Source organism: Ascaphus truei, chromosome 17, assembly GCF_040206685.1.
Source record: "Ascaphus truei isolate aAscTru1 chromosome 17, aAscTru1.hap1, whole genome shotgun sequence".
Taxonomy (NCBI): Eukaryota; Metazoa; Chordata; class Amphibia; order Anura; family Ascaphidae; genus Ascaphus; species Ascaphus truei.
Window position 1 is genome coordinate 35,005,693 of NC_134499.1, and position 27,277 is coordinate 35,032,969.

The window sequence follows — 27,277 nt, forward strand, 5'->3', positions numbered from 1 at the left end:
TGAGCACCCAGGGCTGAATTAAAGGTCCATCTGTCTTTTGATGGAGACGTAAAAACAAAATTCCTAGTTACAGGAGAAAATCAGGCATTGTGACCGTGCTATTTTTGATGGAAAAACAATGTAGACCAACTTTAAAAAAAAAGTACGTAAAGTAGTATTTCTGAAGTGGTTTCTATCGGCATTTTCTTTTATTGTTAAGTCTAATGGAAACTGTGCATCTTAACTGTAAAAGCTCAGACAGCATAAGCCTTAGAAAATGTAACTGAATATTGGTTTATGAATATGTAGGCTGCAGTAATGGTTGCCATATGGAGAGTGTATTTCATTGTATGTATGCTAAGTCAATTAAAAGCATATGGGACGTGTTGGCTTAATTTATCAGTTGTCTGAAGAGAAGGATCAAAAATAAAAGATCAATTTACTGCATTAAACATTCTCCAAAGTATTCAGAATGACTCTTATTGTGGAATTTCTAACAGCTTATATTTAATGGTGCAATCTCAGGCGGACAGTTTAATTTCTTAGGGGCCTCTGAATAAGGAAAAGTTTGTCAAATAAAGTGTTCTTTTTTTACCGTTATCCTCAGAGAACCAATAAAGTTAAAGGGAGGCGGAGACTCACCGTGACATCACACAAAGGGGAGTAGCCAGAGGATGTCAAACCCCTCCCAAGTCCAACCATCTATACCAGGAGTGTGTGGGGGGGGAGTGTGTGTGGGGGGGAGTGTGTGTGGGGGGGGAGGGAGGGGGTGCGCAGGCGCACGATCGATCACTTGCTCTGGTTATTTAATTCAGAATGCGACTGGGCAGTTACTAGATACAATTGTTTCACTGCTAGAGAGAGGGCGGGGCTCAAGAGCCAGAGCCTATCAGAAGGGGAAGGGGCTGTCAGTTTGGAAATGCTTGCTGAAAGTATTTTTAATAAATCAGTTCTGTACTATGAGCAAATAAGTATATCGCTGGCATGCTAACAGGATCAAAGGGAAGAGCATAGGTGGGGTTCTGGTATGTTTGGCCCATAGCTTCAGTAAAGAAAAAAAATATCAGGTATGTTTCCATGCAAAGGTTCAGCTGTACAAGGTCTGCAACTCGTGATGTCACCAGTATGATGTCACATGCCAGCTATATAGTCTACCAGGTACAACACCCAGTGCCCGACTTGCTTAGAGAAATTGTGGCTGGTGGATAGGAGCTGGCAGCGATTGGCATCCTTGGACAGCGAGGAAGAATGAGAAGGGGGTTGTTATAAGGAGGGTGGGAGTGAGGGAGGCCAGGAGAAGGGTCCAGACAGGATTGGGGGGGGGGGGGGGGTATGTGGAGGTCACAGTTTATGGAGGGGGGGAGTTGATGGATGTCCAAAATATTTTTTTTGAGTTTCTGAAACTCCCCCCAGGCAATTCTGCTAGTAAAATATACATTAAAGATACTTACAAGTGTCAGTTTTCTTTTTTTAAACACAAAAGTATAAATTGCCCACACATGACCATTTAAATAGGTCGCTGGAATTAATTCACTTTGGTCCTAAGAGGGTCTATCCCTTTAATAAATTTTGCTTTCATATGGTGTGTAGAAAATGGGAACTATACAGAGGGATTATATCAGTTATCAGTGATGTGCATGTTTGTTTCATTTTTCAAAGCAGTCAACATATTCTCCTAAAAACTGTCAGCTTTAATAAAAAATAAAAAAAATACAAAAAAAAAAACTGCTCGTCAAGGACACTTCACTGTTACCCAAAAGAAACCGAATTCCGGTCACTCAGAAAACATTACTTTCTTATAAGGAGTCCCATGAGTTCTTAAAATGGCCTTTGATGTAGGCAGCATCATGGTTTCTAAGGATAACACCATTATAAAACTAAGAATATCAGAGTTTCCATAGAATTCAATGGCAGTGATGTTCTCAGCTCACGTGATGCGATTTTCCAAAACGCTGCTTCCATTAGTAAAGAATAGCGAAAGCCTTTAATGGGAGTTTTCAGGCTTCCGATTTCCCTGGACACAAAAGATTGTTAGAAACCGATCGTATAGAACAGCGGTGCGCAAACTGGGGAGCGTGAGATTTTTTGGGGGGCACGGGCAGTTGCAGAAGGCCCCTGCTCTCCCCCCAGGCATTTAAATTAAAATGCCGGGGGGCCGCGAGAGGCCTCTGCAACCTCTACTTACCGAGGTTCAGCCGGATCTAGGACGCATTACCATGGCAACGCGACGTCAAATGTCACCAAATTACGTCACGGTTGCCACGGTAACGTGACAGCAAATTATGCCGCAGGTCACGTGATGGCACATGACCCCGCGCGAGGTAAGGAGGGGGGGCGCACCAAGGAGGAGCGCCCCATGTATAGAAAAACGGTCACCAAGTGTCCAATGTATTCCCATACATGGTAAGAGGTCCAACAAGCCATTAAAAGAAGAAAACTATTCTTCTATATAGAGGATGAATTTTGAAAAAAGCCAAATGAAAGATGAAAAAAAGGGTACACATGACACACACACACACACACGCTTAGACCAATTCTTAAGGATTTATTGTCATAGTTAGCTACTCACTAGGACTTTGCCCATAGTTACCATCACAGGAAGACACCCTACAGTCCATTCAAGTGAATGTTGTCCTATGGAATAGCACAGCTTGGTAATTAGGGCTAATATTACTCATCTGCTCATCCTTTGTGGTCTCCCTTCACGTAAATTTACCAGTGTCTCTTACGGACACACACACACACACACACACCTTAGGTGTACCATGGATTCACCAACCAAACCTTTCATATACTTGCAGACCAGTATAATTACAGTGCCATTTATAGATTAGGTAATGAGATCCCTGCTATCATTTTATTATGTTTTTTTGTTGTATGTATTTTAGGCTTTGTTCTCGTCTGTACCCCCACATTGTACTGCGCTACAGAATATGTTGTCATATACTGTAAATAAAAAATAAAAATCAATTATATTAATTTCACACCATACTCCGTGGCACTCACACGTTTCCAGCTACCAAACTAGGACATGAATTAAACACCGAGAGTACCATCAAGTACTCTGACATCAATGAACTACGGATTGACTTATGACCTTACAAAGAAGGTCTTAAGGCTGGACATGGCATTTGAACATCTATGCCACAGTTGGCTATGCTGCAGAAGATATATTCTAAAGGCTTGTGGTTGTTCAATAATCAAATTTCTTAACCCCCTCCATAGTGTCTTGGCAATGCATGGTCCGTTATTTCCAATACAGCAGGGTACAGTAGGGTTTAAAAACTGAATATATAACATAAGACTCTAATGTGCATATCATGCATTAAGGGAAGAGCAGGCCAGTTGTCATGTTTATGCAGATAATCCTTGGCTGTGCTCTCGTTCCCACGAACTGTTAAGAGTGCATCCTTTGTAGTTACGGGGTCCCTGGCTAAGATTTCGGTCTGGAAGTGAAACAGCTGGCTCAACTAAAACAGGACAAGATGGAGAAAGCACTGCAAGGAGTTGGCTAATTAATAGTCATAGGGAGTGTGTTTGTGAAGTGATGTATAGCCTTGCAACTGTAAAGGAAAGTTCTCTCGTATGCTTTATGGTATTGTGGGTGAGAAGCAGGATATATTGCTCACATTGTATGCATGTTCAGCATTCCAATCTTTCTCCGACCAAAGTCCCACAATAAAACTACTCAATGTCAGGGATGTTAAGTCAAGGTCACCACTGCGAAGGTGGCAGGATAATGTTAACAAAAGTCAACTCTGTATAAATGCGTTCACTGCTGTAATTTGCCACGTCTTTTGCTTATATAATAGCTAATCTATAAGCATAATATACATAAAATTACGATGGTTTAGAGACATTTCTCAAAATGTATAAATAACCATCATGTGAGTGATTTTTTCCCCTATTATCCAATATGCCTTTTCTATCTTTTTTTTTATTTTTATAACTTGTATTTTTTATTTTTGTGAAAATACAGCATATATACATCTTATTTCCAGTACTGTGACATGCATTATTCATATCTCTTATGTATGGTAGCTGAACACAAACATTGTCATCAAAACAGAGTTATAAGCAACGACATAAACTTAAATAATAAATAATCATAAAGTAAAATTAGGTGGGGGGGAAGAGGAAGAGGGTGGGGAGGGGGAGAGGAAGGGTGGGAGGCCGCGGCTCTGATCAATCTTATTATCTTATAATCTGATCTATCTTATTTAACAGATTAAGAAATGAATCAGTTCGCATTTATCAGCAAGTGTAATTAATACAAAATAATGTTTGATCTGAAATAGAATTTAAAAAAAATTAAAATAGAAATATTATCGCATCAAAATCAAGGGCAACAGATCTTGTACACAGTGTGAAGATCGGTCCCATCTGTAGTCAGTATTCCAGCACACAAAAGGTTAATTTGAGTTACATCTTAAAAATACAGGTTTTGTTTTATTGGGGCAGGCCACAATGATCCAGTCCATTTTCTGTTTAGGTTTAAAGTGGGGGTTTTCCCAGAGTGATCTGATCTGGGATGGTGGGGTGATTAAGCCATAACACAACACAACCGTTTATAGCATGTCAGAGTATACACAGAAATGGCGATTCTGCCAGAACCCCAACAAAGGGATCATAAACATTCCCCAACCAGAAGCGCAAGGTGACCCTTAATTTGTGTGTTTCAAAGTTACGTGTGGTCCTGTCAAGGCCAATCTCTATACCTACAGCAAACTCGGTCAAACACGAAGAGGTGGGTGAGTCTTCTAGGACATACGGGGGGAGAGAGTCATAAGATCTGTTATACTTGAAAAAATGCCTCCATTAAGAAAAATAATCTCTCTCTCTCTTTAATAGGACACACCCAAGAGGGTGTACTTCTCTGGTCCATTTGCAAAGTTTGTGGATACAAAATTAGAATTACGAAGAAGTGTTTTTATGCCAGTAAACATGTGATTTCTCATATTCCAATCTACAACTGCTTGGAAGGATCAGATACGATGTGGCAACGTATTTAGATTTTCTGTTTTGATCCTGTTTATTTTATGAAAAAGTCTGCAGTTATCAAAATTGTATGTTCTTGTAACTAAGCACAATACTGTACCGCTTTAGTATATTAAATTTTACATGTAATAAGTACTGTCTTTGGGTCCGAATTGAAGTTTGAACACTTTTAAGAGTAATTGCATTTTCGGACACATTTTGCTACAATAGGGAAAAAGTGATTCACACCAAAACCTAAGAAACAGGGGGCCACCGACTACAGAGGTAAGTCAAACTATATTTGGTGGTGGCAGGAAATTGAGGGGTCGTGTGACTATTTGGGGGTGGGGGAAGAAAGTTAATTTTAGGGACCCTGCGGGGAGATAGTCAACTGGATAGCTAGAAGGAGTAACTCTTGTCGCATACACCCGTCGTCACGTGCTCACAGGTGTGCCGCTTGGGACAAGAAGCACAGACCGATCTTATGTATACCTTATTCAGTGGCAGTGTACTCTGTGCTTTGCACCATTTCTTCTCGTGTTGTCATTTTGCAAACAATGGGGAGAAAAAGCAGCATTAGTGAAACAGGGAGCCGCTGCTCCGGAGAGCTTGCAATCCAAGCGATTTATTGGTTTGCCGACTGTTAAAAAGTCCCGCCACCCGATATCCGGCATCACGCATGGAACGAATGTCCCGTCGCTTTACCTGCACAACCTATTCAGCATTCACACGCGTGACCTCCGTCTCAGCGCTGCACATTGATCTTCGCTGCACAGTCAGCAACAATAAAAATGTGAAGATGCTTCACAGAAACCCGACCTAGTAAAAGCTCTAGAGATGCCTATACTTTCTGTATCAGCAGCTTTTCCACGACTGAACCAGTCATAATTGAATGCTACTTTATTCTGTTTTACCTGCTTACCCCAACAGACACTGCATTCTGTAAGAGACAGCGCCTATGAACTTTGTACCCCAGTTTATTTGTGGGCGCTTTCAATGCTGAAGCACAGTTTATGTTGGCCTCTGTTGTTGCCTGTGCACGGTTATACAGCAAATAATATCTGCCTGTAAACTTGTGGTGGTGTGTATTGATTTAATATCTGGCCGTGTCAGGTATAAGATTCTCAGATTTCTAAGCGAAATCGTTGTGGAATGCCGGGGACAGATTCTGCCAATGGAAAGATCTGTTTGGACTCCACAACTCAGAATGAAGCTTGATCTTTGGAGCTTGAGTGAAGTTGGATAACCAGTCATTAGTTAAAAATTTAAAAAAAAAAGTTAAACTTACCTGTACTTGGTAACCTACTTTAAGTTACATGGGAGAGTATGTGAAGCATTCACCTCTCCCAAAGGAGAGATGCTTACTTTGTTACTCTATGCACATCACCTGTGCGGACAGCCACGGGAAGTTTTTGAGTTGTCCCAATTGGATGTCAAGGAATGACCACTCCAAAAATAATTTGGCTTTGGAGTTCCTTGGACGTATTACATTTTTTTATTTTATTTTTAACCCTGAAATGTCTTGCAGGCCTTTATTATTTGAAACCCTGAACAAAAAATGCCATGGCATTGAATATCCATTTCAAAATTCCAAGCAAAGTAATAAACTAAATTTAATAAACTGTATAATGCAAATCAGTGCATGTGATAATTCAGTAACAAATATACAAATACAAAAAGGACAACTGGTAAGAATTAATCTCTATTTCATAAACTTCACTAATGTTTTAGTAAAAGCACAGTACTGTATGTGCCCGAATATATAATTTTCACAATTAACATTTTTGAAACAAAATATACGTTATGGAATGAGAAGGATAAGGTGAATAAAAGAAGAATTTCATTGCATAATTGCTCCACCAAAAGAATTGTCACATTGTTTGATTAGGGTAATTATCTTTCAAGATGAAACCTAACAGAAGGTTAGTCTCCCACCTACACATAACTGGTATAATCACCAGGACACAAACGTGATGATAAATTATCTGTGGCCTGCTTTGCAAGAAGCGACACGGTTTCTGCCTGAAACTCCATACTTCCATTTTATCAGCAATGACCGAAAAGGTTCTAACGAGATCCCACAAACCAGGTACAATTGCCTGTGATTGACGACTGAAACATCACTATCTGTTCTCGCAAAACAAAAATAGATTGTCCATTTTCCCTGGAGCAGGAGATTCGTCACACAAAAGACACAAAAAGACAACAGATTAAGTAGTAATTACAGGACAGGCAGATGCATTAAACTTTGACGTACATTTCAAAAGTAAACATCTCTTTATCAGGGTAAAGTGAAATCAAGTCCAAGGAAAAATCCCCATCAAAGCATGGTGTTCAAGTAACTTTCTGGTACAAAGCAAAGGCCTTTGGCTCCTAGTTATCAGAATGTAACCGGTTCTCAAGGCGAGTGGAAATCGGACATTCATCATGGCGTCGCAATGATATGGGGCAGCGGCGCGCAAACGGGGGGGGGGGGCCGCGGGCAGTTGCAGAGACCCCACGCTCTTCCCCAAGGCATTGAATTTAATGCCGGGGGATCGCGTGAGGCCTCTGCCACTCTCAACTTACCGGGATTCAGATCAAATGATGCCGCGGGACCATGTGACGTGTCGCGCCGTGACGTCACATGACGCCGGAAAACAAGGTGGGGGGGGGGCGCGCAAGCACAGGGGGGAGCAGGCAGGGGGCGCAGCGCCAATAGTTTGCGCACCCCTGATATGGGGTATAAGTGTGATCGGAAGCTCTGCAGATGTGGCAGTCTTTAAACGAGAATAGTTGGTCACACACATTCATAAATCATTCTCACCAACTTTAATGTTACTTATACGATGTATCATTTTGCAATTGTACAATATGGGGAAATTAGGGTACACACAATGGTGAGAACAGCCGCACATTAATGAGAACAGAACGTAAACGAGGCCCACGCGGAAGCGCCGACACGCCAGGTGCTATTTTGGGAGACTTGCAGAAAACAGTAAAAGTGCATTTCCCTTCTATGAAAGCTTTGCTGAAAATTGTTTTTAAATTAATAATTTAAAAGCCGTTCTGATGTTTTACCGCAAGTACTCAGCACACCGTCTCTTCCCTAAAGAACAATATCTATTATCAGTTATTAACGCCCATCAAAATGTGATAATTGCAATCACACTTCAAATTAATATTCCCTATGTATCAAATTTCTACATGGAATATTTTAGAGTTGAAAGAAACTTAAAAAGTCCTGGAGATATCATGTCCCCGGCGAGGGGTTCATCAAGATACTTTGCATCTTTTGTGTGGCTATTACATTACTGCGATATGGACAAATATTAGTATAAATGTAGCCGTGCATTAATGCAGCCGCGCAGGGTCATATTGAAGCCGCGCATTAATGCAGCCATGCATTAATGTAGCCGCGCAGGGTGGGAATGCAGCCAAGCATTAATGCAGCCTTGCAGGGTGGCAATGCAGCTACACAATGCAGCCGTGCAGGGTGGGAATGCAGCTACACATTAATACAGCCGTGCAGGGTGGCAATGCAGCTACACATTAATGCAGGGTCGCAATGCAGCCAAGTAAAATATAGAACGTTTCAGTCCCCGATGAAAACACTAAAAATGGGAACCAAAATGTTAATCTGTATTCATTCATTAACGGCATTGTACGTGTGTGACTATGTATGCTATATTTATTCTAGGACAGCACATTATTCTATAGCCAGTGCACCTATATTTTGCTTGCTTTCTCCTTAAGAATGAATTGATACATTGACTAATGGTTACATATGTAAAATGATAAGAAACAAAAAAACAGAAAAGAAATTAGTACCAACCAATAATGTTCAATGAACACATTTCTGCATAAAAATTACACCTCGGAGTCTTAAGTGGGGTACAAATAAAGCAGAATGTGCCAATGTATGAAATCTTTTTTTTAAAAAAGGCTTGCATTTTATTCAAAACGAGTATGGATAGGACAGCCACTACTTGCACAAAGCAAAATAAGAAGAGACGACGCAATGCATCCAAAAGCCAAACATTATTACAAAGCATCAAAAAGGCATTTTAAATTACCCAACCATAAAAATATATATACACCTTGTATACCGTATCCATGTTTTATATAAACCCTGATTATATTGAGGCTGTACTGTAACGAACAAAGAATAAAAATTGATACAACCAGCAGGGCCACACGTTGAAAAATTAATCACAAAGTAAGTGCAGTTACATTCCAGTATGCATTTTGTCAGAGGACATTTTTTTGTTTTAACCTTTAGTAATTCACGTGTTTCTGCCTTTCTGCTTCTAAGTGAACGAGGGAAATTAATTTTTCCAAGAGATCCTGGAAATGAGGTCAGTCACTAAAATGCAGGAGTATGAAATATCCCCTGGAAAATCAATGGTATTGAATCTATCCATGTATAAATGAACCAGGTGTATAAATGATGTGCTAAGAAAGAGCGTAAGTGCATGCAAATCTGCTGCCCTACTTCAATTGATGATTACACTTTACTGTAATAGGAGACTGCTACATTATTAATATTGTTAACACGTTGTCAACCTATCACACATTGCTTATCCCCAATGCAATGGTCTCCTAAAGGTGCAATCCCACTTCCCATTATATATGAATGAGAACATAAATATTCCAAGTAGCCCATCAAGCAATATTAACATTTGCCCTCATTTTAGGTAATCCTAAAGCAGCAGATTCACTTATCTTATCCGTTTATTTTGTATAAATCTATAATTATATTTATAGCTACCCTTGAGGACACCATGATTTAAATAATTACAAATAAGCAGCATGGATTAACTAACAAGGCCCAAACAACACATCACACTGTATACATTATCACCAACAGGCAGTGGTAGCCGTATTACAGAAAGTGTAAGATATTACGTAGGTTGCGACACCTTTTAATGAACCAATATATCAATTAAACAAGGATTTCTTATGTGTAAGGATGGGAAGGTTTTAAAACATTTCCAGTTTAGAGATCACATCTGATGGAGACTCCGGAACTCTTGCAAGATAACGCACCAGAAATCCATGCGTGATTAATATGTTCGTGATTAAAACGGATCACCCCCACCAAATGATATTATTAGAAATATTACAGCACTAAATAGGGGCTGGGGCACAAACAGGGGTCACCGACAGCTTATATAGGGCCCAGATTGTTAACCTGGACCCCTGGTTTATTGAGCAAGAGTGAAGGGATGGAGGTGTGTGGATGAAAAGGTGTGTGAGTTAGGTTAGCAGGCCTCATTACCCGCTAAAGGAGGAGGACCCAGCCAGACGAACACGGAAGATGTGTTTAACTGCCGATCTGGCCCCATTTCCATGGGTCATCCGGCAGGAGCCCGGCAATCTCCCCCCGCCCCTGTTTCCAGCCCTGGGTACAAGCAAATCACCACAGCCAAATTTGCAAAGCTATTGTAATTTTTTTAAAAACATTTTTATTAATCTCCCTATACCCGTAAAAAAAAAAAAAAATTATGAAAAGAAATACAGGCATACCCCACTTTAAGGACACTCACTTTAAGTACACTCACGAGTAAGGACATATCGCCCAATAGGCAAACGGCAGTTTTTGCATGCGCATGTCAGCACGTCCTGAACAGCAATACTGGCTCCCTATCTGTACTGAAGCTGTGCACAAGGGGGGAGACTATAGAACTTGTTACAAATATGTTATTTACATCAGTTATGCACGTATATGATTGCAGTACAGTACATGCATCTATAAGTGGGAAAAGGGTAGTGCTTCACTTTAAGTACATTTTCGCTTTACATACATGCTCCGGTCCCATTGCGTACGTTAATGCGGGGTATGCCTGTAGATCTCATTAATCTAGAACTGGCAGATTTTCCAATGAAAGCTGGTAATCAGTATGAAATAGGCAAATAAATGCAACCTGAACAAAGAAGAAAAAAACATACTGTACTGGGTATGTAGAGCGCAGTGTTACGTTGTAGGGTAGAATGGCAAAAACAATTAGAACCATGACTTTGGTCTCGGGCCCCAAAATACTGTATTGTAACAGCTGTACACCCAATGTCTATTGCTAGTCATAGCATAGAAACAATACTTACATTAAAAATAAAACATTCAAGGAGGAACAAAAACCGCTAAATGACGGAGATGACTGGCTCCATTATACAGTCTTATACCATGGTATGATATACAAGAAAACTTTTATTTATTTTTTAATTAACTAAATTGATTCACCATACCTGAGTAGGCCCAGTAAGGTTCCCCCATCGCCTTGCGCCGTCGTATCTGCACAGAACTGCCATGTCTATTTTCATGTAGTGATCCAACGTTACCCTCTGTATTTGTGGAGGAAAGAAAAGAAGAATCAACAGGGTTGAATAGCCAGAGAAGAAATGTGCATATTTATTGATGTAGCCAGTTTCTTTGTCCATCCAGTTGTGCAGTGGCGGGGAAGGTTATGATAATCTGCACCAATACAGCTACTGAATCCTATGGTAACTTTGTGGTATTATGAATTATAAACAAGGTTTATTGTGTTATCTGGAGGAATTGTGTCATGTGCCGCATCTGTATAGACTTTAGGCAATATGACTTGTATCAGAGCAATGAAAAGGCGTTCAGCATGGAAATCCATGGAACTCTATCCAAAGATGGGACGTGGAGGACTTTCTACAAGATCCCTTTACCTAAAAAGGCAACATATACAAACAGAACAGGGTTAAACACCCATTTGCAGAATGTCTTCATTAGGTTTTGCCTTCGAGATGACAGCTTTTTTGGAGGGGAGGTTTGATGCATTTAAAAGCAGCAAAAAACATTTGGTGCCAGAAAGTCTCACCAATAAAGTTACCATACAATTTATTTTTTTAATAGCCATCCAATAAGTAATTACATTAGTAATTATCTTGGGTAATCAGAGGTCCCTAGAGCTGAAAATAGCGCAGTTCATTTCTGGATGACCCACCAATTCCCATCCCGTAGCAAAAATAAACAAACTAGGGAGGGTTGCAGCTTTAATACATTTTCTTCCAAAACGTGAAGATACAGTTCACATGGAAGCATTTAAGCGTCAGTACTTCAGTGCTCAAAGTAGCACTGACATGGTTAAATACGTTTCTACTCAATGGAAACATGAAATAATTTAAGATTACATTCCACCATGGAATGCAACATAAACAACAAAAAAAGTCAACCAAATTTCCCCCCCGAGTATTTTCTCGAAGGAATTTGTACTGTTAACATCTGGCTTTTGTTTACACACATTTTTTGAAACACCATCTACAGATGCAAATTTTGTTTTCAGCACGGTTACACTTGGCTGAATCTAATACAGGCTATATAAATACACAGACGAAAGAAAACTACTTTCAAATGGAACATTTTTAATCTTAATGCATCGCAGCAGAAATACGCAAAACTCAAAATGAAACTTTTTTTTTAACTTTGCCGATGAGGAGAAGCTTGCAAATAGGTTATTTTAAGTCAGACGGTACAAAAATAGCTACTCAATGTGAACTTGAGTATATTGCATCAACTGTATTTAACCCTGTGTACTTTTGGGGTACACATACAGAAAATACAGTAAGAGTCCATAAATATTCTTAGCGGTTACTATGAAACTTTTGGCATGGAGCAAAGCAACAGGTCACAACTCTGCTCCTGACTTGGTTTTGTTTTAATATATGCAGCTTTTGATTACCTTTATTGAAAACCAATTACCTAAGCGGTCAATTGATTCGATTGTGATCAGCATAGATCCTGCTTCCCAGGGTTTACTAAATGGCTGCCTTTCAATGTCAATCTATCCTTCAGTCAGTGCAACTCGGCAGCTAACGGAAACAAGGGTGGACCGCGGTGCCCAGCTGCAGAAGCAAAAATGCACTGGAGCAAAAAAAAAACAAAACACTAAGGTCCCCAATGCATTTCGCGCTGGGAAGCGCTTTATCAATTATACCGTTTCCTTCTGCGCATATCAGAGGGGGGCTAGGCACGACCGGTAAGGCTGCGGCCACACTGCCGCTGAGCACGCTCATGCGTGAGAGCGGTGATGTCACCAACTCTCCAAGCATGAGCGGTGTTGAAGACTGTTACAAAGTTGCTGCAAACCTTCACCAAAATCTCTCTTTACAGCAGAGCCACGATTATTATATGCATCCAAAAAGGAGGAAACGCCAGGAGGGCCTCTACACTCAGGCATTCCATTCCCGGTGTGCTTTTTATGGCAACATGCAACTCCCAGCTCTCAGCCCACTGGAGATATACGGATTTAAAAGACATAAAAAACACAACTGTGGCAATAAAACAGGCTGCTAATATGGCCCGCTGCTTTAAGACTGGATTGGAACTATTAAAATGTTATTGTTTGCACTAAATAAAATCTAAAATGGTTAACTTAAGAAGCTCTAGTTTATCACAGGCATCGTCACAATACTGCTGGCAAAACAATAAAGATGTTCGCAAACAATTTATAGATTACGAGGGGAGCAGATTTGGAGTTGGTGCACAAGATGCAATGAATTCCAAATCTATGTAACCTAAACAACAATAACAAATATATATATTTTTTAAATGGCAGAATGGCAACTCTGCTATGAATCAAGCTATTGATTTCCAATATCTTCTGAATTTAAGATTAAATTATGCAAATAGATTCCTGGCAGAAGCCGCTGTAATTGCTCATGCCTGAATTTAAGCTACACAGTCTCAAAAGTTAATACATTTCGTCTCCTATATACACATTTCACAAATAGGACGTGGAAAGGTTTGCGGCGAGTCTTTGAGCGACACCCACTACTTATTCAATTCCGCCTTTGTTTTTCTTTGCATTTGCAATGTTGCCAAGTGAAACAATGTGCGGGTTTTATGGTTGGTTTGTTTTCAGGACGGATCGTTTTGGGTCTGAGGCTTCATTCTCTGGGGAACTCTGCTATATAAAAATAAAAAACTTAAAATTAAAAAAAAAAAAGTGAGAGATTGAATTGGTTAGAATTACAGGGGATGGGATGCATATATTTTTTTTTTTAATTGCACATTATTAATACATAGATCATTATGCACACAAATCCTCAGTAGGGACCACAATTGAAATTACACCCGAAGCAAGCAATTAACACTTTAAAAAAAGAAACAAAATTATCAGGTGTGTTAAGAAATAAATACACAATATATATGTATTTGTAGCTGAAACTACCAGCATCTGAAGTATGTTGACACATTGGTTAAGTGTTGGACTAGCCATTGGTATGAAATGGACTATTGCAGGAAGGGACAACTCCAGTCCTCAAGGGCCACAAAGAGATCAGGATCTCCCTGCTTCAGCACAGGTGGCTCCGTCAGATGGCTTTTGTATGTATACACACATGTGTAGTAAATTCTTCACATGAATCCGGTTTGACCCATGTATAATATATCAGCAAAGAAAGGGAAGGCCAATTTTTCTCGTAGGCTCAGAAAGTTAATCACATTGTTTTACAATGTCTCTGCCCCTACTCTCCTGTTGTGTACCCTGTAACGGTGGTAAACTTCATTAGTCAAAAAAAATATATAAAGTATGACAAAACAATAAATAGTCTGACAATCAGGCCCTGCTCATGCTATGGAAGGTAGGCCGAAATTGCACATGCAATTCTGCTTCAAATATAAAGTATTTTGCATTGCAGTAAACGTTATTTCTGTGACTACCAAGGACCAACTAATGGTCAATTATAAAAGCTGTTGCATGTTACAGAATTGGAAGCAATACAGATGTGGTATAAATATATATATAAGAATTGTTGCATGAGCTAGATTCATCCCAAGTAATTATGCTGCAGCCTGTTAACAGGAGTCTCAAAATGTTCCAATTTGCATGTTTATTTTGTTTGGTTCAATTGCTTCAGTGCGATTCTTGAACAAAATCCATTGATGAGGCTTCAAACCAACATGGAAAGTTTTAAAAAGGGGTGATGCCGTCTATGGTTTTCTAGGTAGGAAGCAGGGGGTCCCCGCAACGGACCCGCGTACATTTCAGCTGCAGGACCCCCTGCTGCCCAACAAACATTGCCTCCGGTCAGGCCAGCAGCTTTCTCGGATGGCTAAACAACATGGAGGTTTGTCTCCTGCAGCACGGGAGCCAATAGGAAGCAATTGGCCTGTGTGCTGCCGGAGACTTCCAAATCACGGCACAGAGCTCATATACTGTAACGAAGAAGGAGATTCGTGTAATATGCAAAACAAGGAAACGCGGATTTAAAACACGGATTTTGGGTGTGTGGCAAAATCTCACAATTCTGGCATAAGGTGGTTCATTTTATGAATAAAATCTTACTTTGTGTTATTTGGAAATTGAGAAAGCCAAAGAGCAAGTAAATAAGAAAATCATCCCCGAAATTAGCGCTAGTAATTGTGGCCTTGGCACAAAAAGCTTCTATTAAGGAATTGGTTACAACCATATGCGTCTAACAGAACTCAAACCGGAATTCATGTGAAAGAAGAGATGCAATAAAAGACCTAGAAAAAGGAGTTAGAAAGTTGAATAATAAATGGGAGAATTCTTTGGAACTTCTTTCAACACAAAAAGAACTGTCAATACAAAAAGGTGAAGGAACAAGGGGGTTTCTATAACCAAAGGATAAAGTAGGAGTGTATGTACATGCAAGAACATAAGTATGGGTGCTCGGTGAGACATGAACGGGTTAAGATAGGAATTTATGGGAAAACGATTTGCAATATGTTTATAATGCACAGTTACAGGCTGCAAAATGAACAGTGCTTTCTTTTTCTGTTTGTGTATGATTTTATTTTGTATAATTTTATATATCATTTCATGTTTGGTAAAAACCGATGATACATATGGAGATATACATCTACTTGATGTTGCATCCGTTTATAGGGAAACGGTATATGATGAAGCATTGTTATGAAACAGAATACTGTAGTATGCAAAAAAATAAAAATACCTGAATTGAAAGCAAATAACCCAAACAGTTACTATTAACATTATCATGGAAGCTTCAATGACAGATCTCAATCAAGTTTAAGTCTTGTAAAGTGCACTTGAATAGCTTGGGGGCATGCTTTGATTAGTGACACCCATAACCAAGCAAAGCCAATTAAACTTGAAAATTATTTTCCAATTAAAGAAAACCTTTCATGCTTCTTTGGCGCCCACTGTCAACACGCTCAGGGTTTTAAAGACGTAAACGCGTCTATGTGGGATTGCACCTTCCAAAAATCGATTTGATTTTCATGCGATATTCTGGGCGTATTTCTATGTTATAATTCAGGGGAGCGCAATCTTTTTTCCCTGTGCCCCCCTGCTGGCTGTTCTGCTCTCCGCACGCCACCCCCTCCCCTCGTTACCGTGGTTCCCGGCATCTGGGCGTCATGACGCCGTGTTGCCATGGCGATGCGTCTCCAGGTGCTGGCTGAAAAACGGTAAGTAAGGTTTACAGAGGTCGCTCCCCCGGCACTTAATTTAAGTGCCTTCGGGAAGCTTGTGGGGCCTCTATAAACCCCACGCCACTTGCAGTTACTCGCGCCCCCCCAGTTTGCGCAATGCTGCTATAATTTATTATTCTCCACCTCTATACCAAAAACAAACACACAAAACAACCTACATTAGCTGTGCTGCCAAAAGTAAGTCTGCTAACCAAGGAGAGATAGTGTGTTTAAGAAATGTTAATCTATTCATACAACACATTACAGAACATGAAATGCACAAGCAAAGGAAATAAAGTGCGCACACACACACACACACCTTAACAGATGTGGCTACATTACAACTGGGAAAACATGCCACGGTAACCGATCAGAGAAACAACAAATTAGCTGCTCAATAGAAAATGTAAGAGAAAAATAATGGATCTGCAGGAAGAAGCCTGAAACTACAGAGACTGGTCTAATCTAAAATAAGTGACTGAATTATCAGATCGGCGTAATAACATAGAACAATAATTGAGGTACAGATGTAGGCGTCGCTGCTCGTGTAATGTGGAGATGTGCGGCACTATTCTGCAGCAACAGGGCTACTAAAATCAGAGGGAACAGATATTGTGAGGTATGCCCTGGGTATGTTAACACATGGGGTGCTCCACTCCAGTCCTCAAGCACCCCCAACAGGTCAGGATTTCATGATATCCCTGCTTCAGCACAGGTGGCTCAATCATAGACAGCCACCTGTGCTGAAGCTGGGATATTCTGAAAACCTGACTTTTTGGGGAGGAGGGGGGGGGGGGGGGGAGGACTGGAGTTTAGCTCCCCTGTGCTAAGGCATCAGGTCACGCGCTGCATCTGTATTCCAAGTATAAACTAAATGTCAAGATTACCATCGTGAAATTAAAACTATTTCATGGCTCTGCTACATGGTTACCTGCTCCGTGAAATCAAGTTAAAGTTGTTGTGCGCAGAGGGTATGCAAATCAAGGACAGATTGAACAGAAAATCAGAACAGGTGAAGTGCCTGGCAAAATATTGACCTATCAAAGGAAACTTCCCACTTGAAAAGACCAGATTATATTGTGAAACTGAGGAACCCAACCCCCTCTAATAGCGCGTCTGAGATCAGATGCATTGTAGGGAACCCCAACCCTCTCTAATAGCGCTTCTGAGATCAGATGCATTGTAGGGAACCCCAACCCTCTCTAATAGCGCGTCTGAGATCAGATGCATTGTAAGGAACCCCAACCCGCTCTAATAGCGCATCTGAAATCAGCATTGTACATTCTTCTGTATTTGGCACAATTTTCAAATGACCTAAAATCCAGTGACAGAAAGCCCTAGTTCGGAGTGCCTGATTTGTGGTATTTGCACAAATATGAATGAATTTACTGTAGTGGCACATAGCATGGATGAGAAAGAGACACGTTACTTGGAATAATTGCTTATTTCAAATCAACAGGAAACCCAACAGGAGAATTAAAGCGTAAAGAAGGCCTGATCTATTGTGTGAAGAATATTAATACCTAGAAAAAAAAAAATAAGAAATCTTGCAGTCAGGACTGAGGCTTTAATGTGTGCGCACCAAATCTATAAAAAGGTTAATAACACATTTTTATGTTTTACTGGACCCCCCCACAATGTGTTATGCAGCCACAAAGGCCAGTAAAGCGAAACGCCTTGCCCAGTTCTTGTTAAGAGAACAAATGAAGGCAAAGATTGGGGATTACACAAATGTAAACAGACACTACTACTGCTGATTAAAATGACTACATGAAGTGGCTGTGGGAAGCAGGCCTCCTAGATTTAAAACAAGCCCCCATATTTGCGGTTACTCTGTTTCCGTGACGCAATAACAGTGGGTGGAGATTCATTGTCCAAGTGTCAGATTAGGGCAGGTAGTTGGATGAATCAGTATAGGTTAGTTGCTACTAGCAATTAAAAAAAAAAACTGTAACAGTTTACTTTTCTTACATCTGTAGAAATTAGGGGTTTCATGGAGGTTAATTGTGGTGGCTCCCAGCTCAGGGGTCCTCTTGCTTGCCAGAAAAATGGACCATGGGGGGGTCACCAGTAGAAAGCAGCAGAAATGAGCCAGACTCTGCCATTGTGTCCCCACTGGACAAATCCATTTTGCAGTCCAGGAATTGGGGTTCCCCAGATGTAAGGCGACCCCGCGTCAGGAAATTAGAAAAAACCTCCTGCCCCACAAAAAAAAAGGAAATTGTGATATATATCAAATTAGAACAATGTAACATGTTTGAGCTTACAGAAGAACATACTGCAAGAGAGAAACAAAAAAAAATGTACCATTGCAACAGTTAAACTCATGTAAAAATGGTATTAAAATAAATGTGCCAAGATGAGATCTTCTGTTAAGAAAAAAAAAATAACAAAAATAAACTTTGTTTATTTTTGTCACAAGAGGAGACACCTATTCAATACAAGAAAACTGAGGCTGCACCTCTTATCCGGATCTAAACTCCCCTTGCAGTCCATGTCTACTCGGAAGAGGTCGCCTCAGCTACAGAAGCCCATGGTGACATTGTTCCCTCAAATCTTTGCATTGTTAAATCGTTTTAAATGCGGTGTTCTGCAAAGGCTTCAGACCGCGTTGCGAAGAGTTAACTGCGCAAACACAGGGAGGTGCTGAAACAGGTGTGCAATTAAGGGACAATTAAAGATCTTCCTTTTAGATGAGAGCTGGGGCAACCCCTGGGACAGGAATACTGTGCAACGGTAAGGAGGGAATTATAAACTTCTAAACACAAAAGGGATCCTTACATAGCAACTCAAGACCAGGTTAAGCTACGAAGACACCTTGATAAAATCACTATGGCGTGAAACGCATAGGTAGGCCGTTACCTCCTTTATGGACGAATATTTTTTAATTTTTTTAAGGGAGCGCACTTATCTGTATTTTTCCTTTGTAGTGCACTGCATTGTTACTGCAGTTTCCGGCCAACCTATGAAGATGGCTGCCATAAGAAAAAACAATTCTACTCCCATCCCTATATACTGTGTCTGAAGCACTTATTTTTATGATCTGTTATTTGTTATTTATATGATTGTCACATGTATTACTGCTGTGAAGTGCTATGTACATTAAAGGCGCTATATAAAGACACACACACACACACACACACACACACACACACACACACACACGATGGAAAGGCTGCATATAGCAGGAAGAAATAAACCTCTGTGAATGGAGAACTGGTTGCCAGTGTTAGAGCCCCATAGGAACAGTTTCCACAAAAACACGCGATACGTTTGAAGGGGCATAATACAGATGTAATGGTTACTGCTACATCTCTAGGAATACGTGGATTAACGCAGGGGTGCTCAACTCCAGTCTTCAACAGGTCAGGCTTCCAGGATCTCTGCTTCAGTACAGGTGGCTCAGAGGCTCCGATTGAGCCACCTGTGATGAAGCAGAGATGTCCTGAAAACCTGACCTGTTGGGGGAAGGATTGAGGAGTGGAGTTGAGCATCCCAGGATTTATGGAGGGGGTTTTTTGGAAAAGTAATCTTTGTTTTTTCTGCTCCCCATACTACTGAAAGCGCTGCCTGGAGAAAGCAACAACTAGATGCACCCCAAAAAGCAAACACGTCTGTTTTACTCTTTGTTAGACCCCTTTGTGGGCAGCAAGGAAGTGATTTCAGGGCACATATGGTTGCCAGGTCGGCTTGGTCCAGTCTGGTTTCACGGCTCTACTTTTCGAAGTTGAATAAAACCATTAACAATCCTAAGATGCTTTGGGAAGGAAATAAAAGCAGAACTGAATCAATCTGTCTTGACATTGATTCCGCCGGCAACATCGGGCCAACAAGAACTAGATGTACCTTCCATTTTGTTAAAAAGGAGAATCTGTGATTAACCAATAAAAATCAATAGCAACTTCCCCCTTTTACTTTGAGACCCAATTAAATGACAAAGCTCTATCACAGGAGGTAGCAGGAAGTTGAGAGAGAAGCTATGGTGTCTGGAAATTAAATACACAAGGATACCGTCTGAAAGAGAGGATTTCTGTCCTACAATTTGCCTGACAGAATGGCACACACAAATTTTGTACAGACACACATAGCAAAAAAGGCAATAATATTATCTTAAAATAATGCTCAAAATTCATCAGAAATTGAAGCCACTTATTTTTGCTTACCATTCATGCATTCTACATTTTTGCAAACCCTTTTTGGTATTGCCCTGCTTGGACACGAGAGTTCTGTTCCTATACTTGCAGCGTACACCACACCCAAGGCAGATGTAATGAGACAAGAAGTGCTCCCTGTTGTGTAATAATACTTAAATCACACAGCTGTTCTCTGCTACAGCAAATGATAAAATCTTAATGTTCCATCAAATCATTGCAGGTTATCAATAAAAGGTTAACCACCAAGTTAAATCTGTTAGTTGCACCTTCCTATAAATGCGACGGGTTTTCACACATGAATTTCTGAGAAGGGAGGAAAGACCCCCTGCAGACTTTCCAGGAACTGTGTAAAGGGGGAACACCTATTATACAAGAGGCAGGGGTCATTGGGTTTAAAGACCCACGGCTGAGTCCCCGGTGGTCATGGCGGCACACGCTACGGCGTGCACGCCACACATACCACAGCCCTCTATGGGGCAGGCCCCAGTGGCTGTGTGTGTGAGCACCCAAAGCTCGGCGACACGTACACTAGCAGGGGAGACAATCATTTTGTCTTCCTGTGCTGTGACATGGTGACGTGGTCGGCACACAGCCAATGGCAGGGCAGATATGCCCCTGCCCCCTACAGACCGCAGCTGTAGTCTGCACGCGCCGCCAGGTGTGCAGGGAGGACTGGGGCCGTAGCCCAAGAAGGAGTAAAGAAAATTAAAAAACAGGAAACGGGTTTATTCATGGGAGCAGTGGTATACTGGCCATTTAATATAGGTCCGTATTACCAGTTTTAGGATGTTCTTCAAAATGTGTACGTTTTAAATAAATAAAAAAAGGTAAAAATTAAACGTCACCATAAACTGAACAAGTTGAAAGCGTTCTTAAGGAAAGCGATGGGAGGACAGATTCGGAATTGCAAAAAAATTATGAGAGTGGCTCATGCAGAACTGCAGCTAACTGCGTTTCGCCTGCAAGAAATAAAATGAGATGTACAGAGACTACATCTATAAAAGGAAGGACCACACATTATGTAGATTCCATCATAAACGTTTGGCTATAATACAGTGGATGACACAGACGGCCTTTAAAAACTTCCGTTTGACAGCCTTTGTGAACCACACTTCCTGAAGGTCTCAAGCCCTGCCGAGGAAGTCGTAATGCATTGGAGGCAAACCTCACAGTAAATATTTTGAAAGATTAATAAGCAATATGCCCCGTTGTGACTTTTTACAGTTGTGTTATAAATAAATAAACTCATCTCTCTGGAATTGGTACACTTTCCTTGCGCCTACAAAAAGCAGTATAATTCACTCTCCTGGTAACCATTACTTGAATATGAATTTACTATGTCCGGTTTTAGATAATCACTGCATTGCTGGATGTTTGTTGGTGTTCCCATAAAAAACAGCACCATGCGCAACAATGCTTCTCAAACTAGCTAAAAATGTTGAATGATACTAAATAGATTTTCTATACATCATTGTTGCAGTCACGTATAGCAAAACTAGCTGAATTAAAAGAATGAATGGAATGACGTTGCTGTCAACTGATTATCTACGCATCAATGTGTGTGAACATTTGTCAAACTTAGACCATATAATATCAAGCTGCTCACTTAATTGTCCTAGGTGTTTTAGTTAAATGAAAATGAAAGGGATTTTACAGCTAGGTTTTTACAGGCCTTGAAGGTCAATGAATTACAACAGATGTGCCCTAGTTTGAACCAGAGAAGTGAACAACGAATAACTGTTATTGTCAGAATTTATCAATTGCTGCCATATGTCTGCGCTGGCACAGTGCTAGAACCCTCATATCAGAGCGGTGGTGACTAAACGTCCTGCGAGTATCAGCATTTCAATATTTGCTGCTCTGATCCAATTCTACGAGAAATAATTAAACCGTCCTGCATTGGAATTGAATATTATTCTAGTGTCTTGCAATTATTATTTTTCCAAACTTCATTTTTGCGTGAAATGTTTTTACAAAGTGTACTATTTATAGATCTTGGGATGTGTTAATGTCAAGTCTTAAAATTAGAGCAAAGTAGAGAAATCTGTGTAAAACAGAAAAAAATAGATCCACTATAATTTAGAAAAAGTACAAACTGTAAAATAATACTGCGTGAAATACAATAAACACTAAAAAGAAACACTGCACCATGCATGAATCTTTATTACAGATGCTGACGATATCCCCACGGATTCGTCCGGAACAGGTGAGCAAGTTCCAAGGAGTCACTAAGCAACCCACGTATGTGGGAAACAGAATTTCAGGTTACCTTGTGGTCATGCCTGGCAAAGCAATGCAAATCATTTTGAAGCCAACCACAGATGACATCTTAGCAGGTGCTGATGTGTCAAAGCTTGTTACTCGAGCGACGGAATATTACAGTACTGCCAAAGCTGTCAAGTACTTTTCACACAAATAGAAACCTACAAGGAGAAGACTTTCATTGACAACCTTTCATTGCCAGTCGAGAGTGATACGTTGATTAATGTCATCTACAGTAACTGGTCAAAGTCAAACCAAATTACGTCAATGGTGTGTTTGTTGTGTCTAAACCAGGGGAAGCCAACTCAGTCCTCAAGAGCTACGAACAGGTCAGGGTTTCAGGATATCCCTGCTTCAGCACAGGTGGTACAGTCAAAGACAGGCACAGCCAACTGTGCTGAAGCAGGTACATCCCGAAAACCTGACCTGTTGGTAGCTCTTGAGGCCTGCAGTAGGCCACCCCTGATCTAAACTAAAGGAGACTAACAGCAGATTTCCAAATTGAAGGTTAGGCTAGGACATTGGTCAGGAGAGGGGCGGAAATGGGAATATAAAAAAACAAAACAAAACAGAACAAAAAAACACACACACCACAATGTTAATGTTTTAGAAAGACTTTACCCCCTTCACCTGAGATGCCTGCAACATACAGCAGTGTGTAATGAGTGCGGGATGAGTAATTAAATTATAGCTTATGGGGGTTGCTAATAATTTACATTTTTTTCTATTGCAGGTTGTAATGTTCTCAGTCATTGTACTACCCTAAATCACAAAGTGGTAGTGAATCAATACACCTTTTGTACTAAAAGCGATTAGGACACAGTAAAGCCTCATTTATTTTTTTCTTCAGGGATTATAAAAGCATTAAAGTGGCTGAGTGCCACTGACAAATAACAGGCAGAAGCAAAGCTACATCTTGTAACACTCAAGGGAAAAGGAATAAGAACCGACATGGTGTATGGGAGCAGAATATGCGGCATGGTGTTTCTAGAAGGGAAGGAGGGAGATGGGCGCAACACCGGAAGATACAGTATCAGCACAAGGTACATCTCACGGGGGAGAACGTGAAGGGGCAAATCTCAGGAGATAATGAGCAAACGGAAACCAATCACCTATTTGATATACTGAACTCTACTTTTCCTGGAACAGGATTGTGATCTCTCTGTCCTCAGGCTGCCAGCGCTCCTCAGCCTGGCTGTTGCAACAATGTTGTGACCCCCTTGTGGGTTTCTTGGCTTCAGCCAGTTGCCTTGGCAACCCCCCTGCCCTTTTACCAGGATGGACTGCTCCCCCTCCCCTTGCCAGGTGGTATTGTCCCAGTTAATTTCCCATCAGCCCAGACCAGCATGCTGCCTCTTAGTACCAGCAGCCATCCTGAGCCGCCATCTCTCCTATCCTGGGAAAGTTACTGATTTTTACCTATCCCTATATCCTGCATTTAGCCCACTTTCCTCATAGCTCCCCCTCTCCTCCATTGCTCTCATGTCCCAGTGTTCCCTCAGTACTTTCCCCCCATTTTTATTTGTATGTTGTTGCCCCAAATAAACACTTCAGCAAATAAGTAGGTTCCCTTGCTTGATATATGGGATTGAGTTAACCTGCCTATCCCTACGCATCCATCAGGGTGTGCTTGGGCCAGAACAATACTTTTCTTTGCAATGGTTTGCCAAGAGTTTTAAAGCTCAAGTTCTATTATAAAGAAATAATATCAGCAATATACAGCAGTTTGCACTGTGTACATATGTATGCATGCACATACATATGTATCCACGTATACATGTGTATGCATACATCTTACGCACGCACATATGTATATACACACACACACGTCAGTGTACGCAATGTTTGGCAATCTCACAAAACCAACCTAGAACAATACATTTATTACAATATCACATATAACCACAATATACCAACAAATATCTGTAGATATCAAAGTGTACAACGTACATCATGTAGAAATGTTAATCCAACGTGACAACACATTCCCACGAAGGTGCGACATGTTCCTGTCCGGCCACTGAACAGCATCCAAGAATATGATCCCAATAGAATTTAGTGACTCTGCATAAGATGTGAAGAATGAAATTGGAGAGCAATACCAAATGGTTCACGGATACAGAACTTCACAAGCTGTAACCCGCAACACGCTTATACACCACCAGGATATAGTTTGTGCATAACTATATATTTTATCAATGCAACAAAATGGCCTTTTCTTTTTCTTATCTATGATCGCAAATATTCATGGAAAGAAAAGATGCTGGTATATTTATGACCGGGTGTGTTATTAATGGCATTTCCGCTAAGGCCACAAGATCTCGTAAGAAAATACATCTAGGCATTGAAAATCTATACGAAAAGTAGACAAAAGCAAATATGTACTTCCAATTACTTCATTCCTATAGTTTGCCAGAATAAGTTTTTAAAATGTGCTTGTCTCAATAAGATTGAACAGATTTCATAAATGTTCAGGCACTTGGCAGAGAAAATGTATACAATGCCAGTAATGATTGCTTATCACTGGGAACCCCCTGGTTAGGTAGATTATTCACTTGGAAACTCGTGTGAAGAGGGGGCTTCAGACTCAATAGGCACATAGCAATGGCCACACATTCCCCACACGGATTTGGTTGGCAGCAGTGATGTGGAAATCAGCAGATGTGCTCAGGTTCACATAAATATCTACAAAATAAATTATTGTTCTTGAAAATAGATCTAAGAACTGGAAGAAATCAAAACATCTCCAAAAGGAAAAGAAAAAAAGTACATAAATATGACCCGATCGTAGTAATATTAACACTATTCGATAAGTGTAATGTTCCATGTGGTGGCAGCACTTATCAGTTAGGCAAAGGCCCCGCTCCCTCAGTCAGCGCGCCCGCACTGCAGACAGGCGGGGCGCTGACAGACACAGACCGCAATATGCGGTCTGTAGGGAGCCGGAGAGGGCGGGGGGCGGGAGTGGGACGGGCTCCGATCGTGGTGCCGTCCACACACACACATACACACATACACACATACACATGCACACACACACCTCCTTCCCTGCTCCTCGCCCAAGGCGCCTCCCACCTAGCTCCTTCCCTCCCCATTGGCTGACTCGCGTACCACGTGACGCGTCAACGCCGAAATTCACAAGATTCTTGCAGCATCGGCCGGCTGACGCGTCACAGTACGTAGTCAGCCCTGTCGGAAGGAGGCAGCGGGGGCAGGGACCACTCGGACAAGGGTCTGGTGGTTCGCGGCCACGCGCCTCGCCGGCCGCAGCGGGTTCGCAGCCTAAGGAAACGGAGAGGAGATGCATGATCAGTGAATCCAAGATAAGCTCACGCAACATTATCAAACCAGGCTGTGCCAAAGATGCATGGTGTTCCAGAGCAGGCCGATGCCCCCACTAATATTTTGCAATATGGCTTTCCACATTGCAATAGAAAAGGTTATTGGCATCCCCAATTAGACTATTCTTCAGGTTTTATTTGACTTGCCTTTCCCTTCAGTTTTGATCAATTTGTTCACCCTAGCCAAAATCTTTAAAATAACAAGTTTTTGCATAATATGCACCCCCCCTGCACTCTTAATAGGCGATTGTTCAATGGAATTTATATTCAATTATCATGCACCAAATATATATATATATATATACACACACACACACACACACACACACACACACACACGGTTGTGGGTATATTCAAGTATCTTCTCAGCATTGCCAAGATGTATACAGGTGCAAGTTGTATTTTATTTGCTTCCTTCATCTAGTTTTCTAAACTATAAGGAGTGTTTCATTTTAAGAAAGAATAGCTATACTAAAATGACGTGCTGACCACCATGTTTAGGATATTGCCCGACCTGCATTTCTCTTTGTGATGATTATAAAAGTTTTTTTTTTTTAAATCAAATCTGCATGCACCGATCTGTAACCATAACATTTATCTAGCAAGGGCGAGTTCTGCAGGAGTCACTCAAGTATTCTGGTTTCACCCAAATGTAACGTCATCTGTGTTTTGTTTCCGGACACATGCCTCTTGATTGGAATGTATCACCATGCCATTGCTTGCTGAAACGTACATATATACATACATATACATATACATTCATTCTCTTACATAAGAGAAGATCCAGCCCACTGTTAACTCTTAAAACAGTAAGTGCAGCAGAAGGCTTACATTGGGATATTTCCAGGTGTAGTGCAAATCCCTGAACGCACTCGTTTTTTAATAAGTAATTACCTGGTCATGTACTAAAAATAGGGAAGAGCCATGAAACAGGAAATGTTTTAAAAGCAGCAATTCCCCCCTGCAGTCTTTTAGAGGTAAACTCCTACAATGAAGACTTAAATACTCCCAAACCTTACTGCTGGTACCTGCACCCTCATACACCCAGTATAACAAGCACACTGCCTATGTGTCACATTTGACACCCCCCTCACACGATCCGCTCACATTCACCATTCGCTCTACTGTTAAACACATTCCCTCATTCTATTGGAACCTTC

The 27,277-nt window shown here is 40.9% G+C and overlaps 1 protein-coding gene across 5 annotated transcripts in view; it reads right to left on the reverse strand.

Moving 5' to 3' along the window:
- Window positions 1-27,277, reverse strand: part of PTPRG (protein tyrosine phosphatase receptor type G) — a 386,148-nt gene that overhangs the window by 311,831 nt on the left and 47,040 nt on the right. For all 5 annotated transcript variants that reach the window (XM_075574780.1, XM_075574781.1, XM_075574782.1 and 2 more), the window contains one exon: window positions 11,182-11,277. In XM_075574780.1, the coding sequence (XP_075430895.1) occupies window positions 11,182-11,277 (96 nt within the window). The remainder of the gene's footprint in view (window positions 1-11,181; window positions 11,278-27,277) is intronic.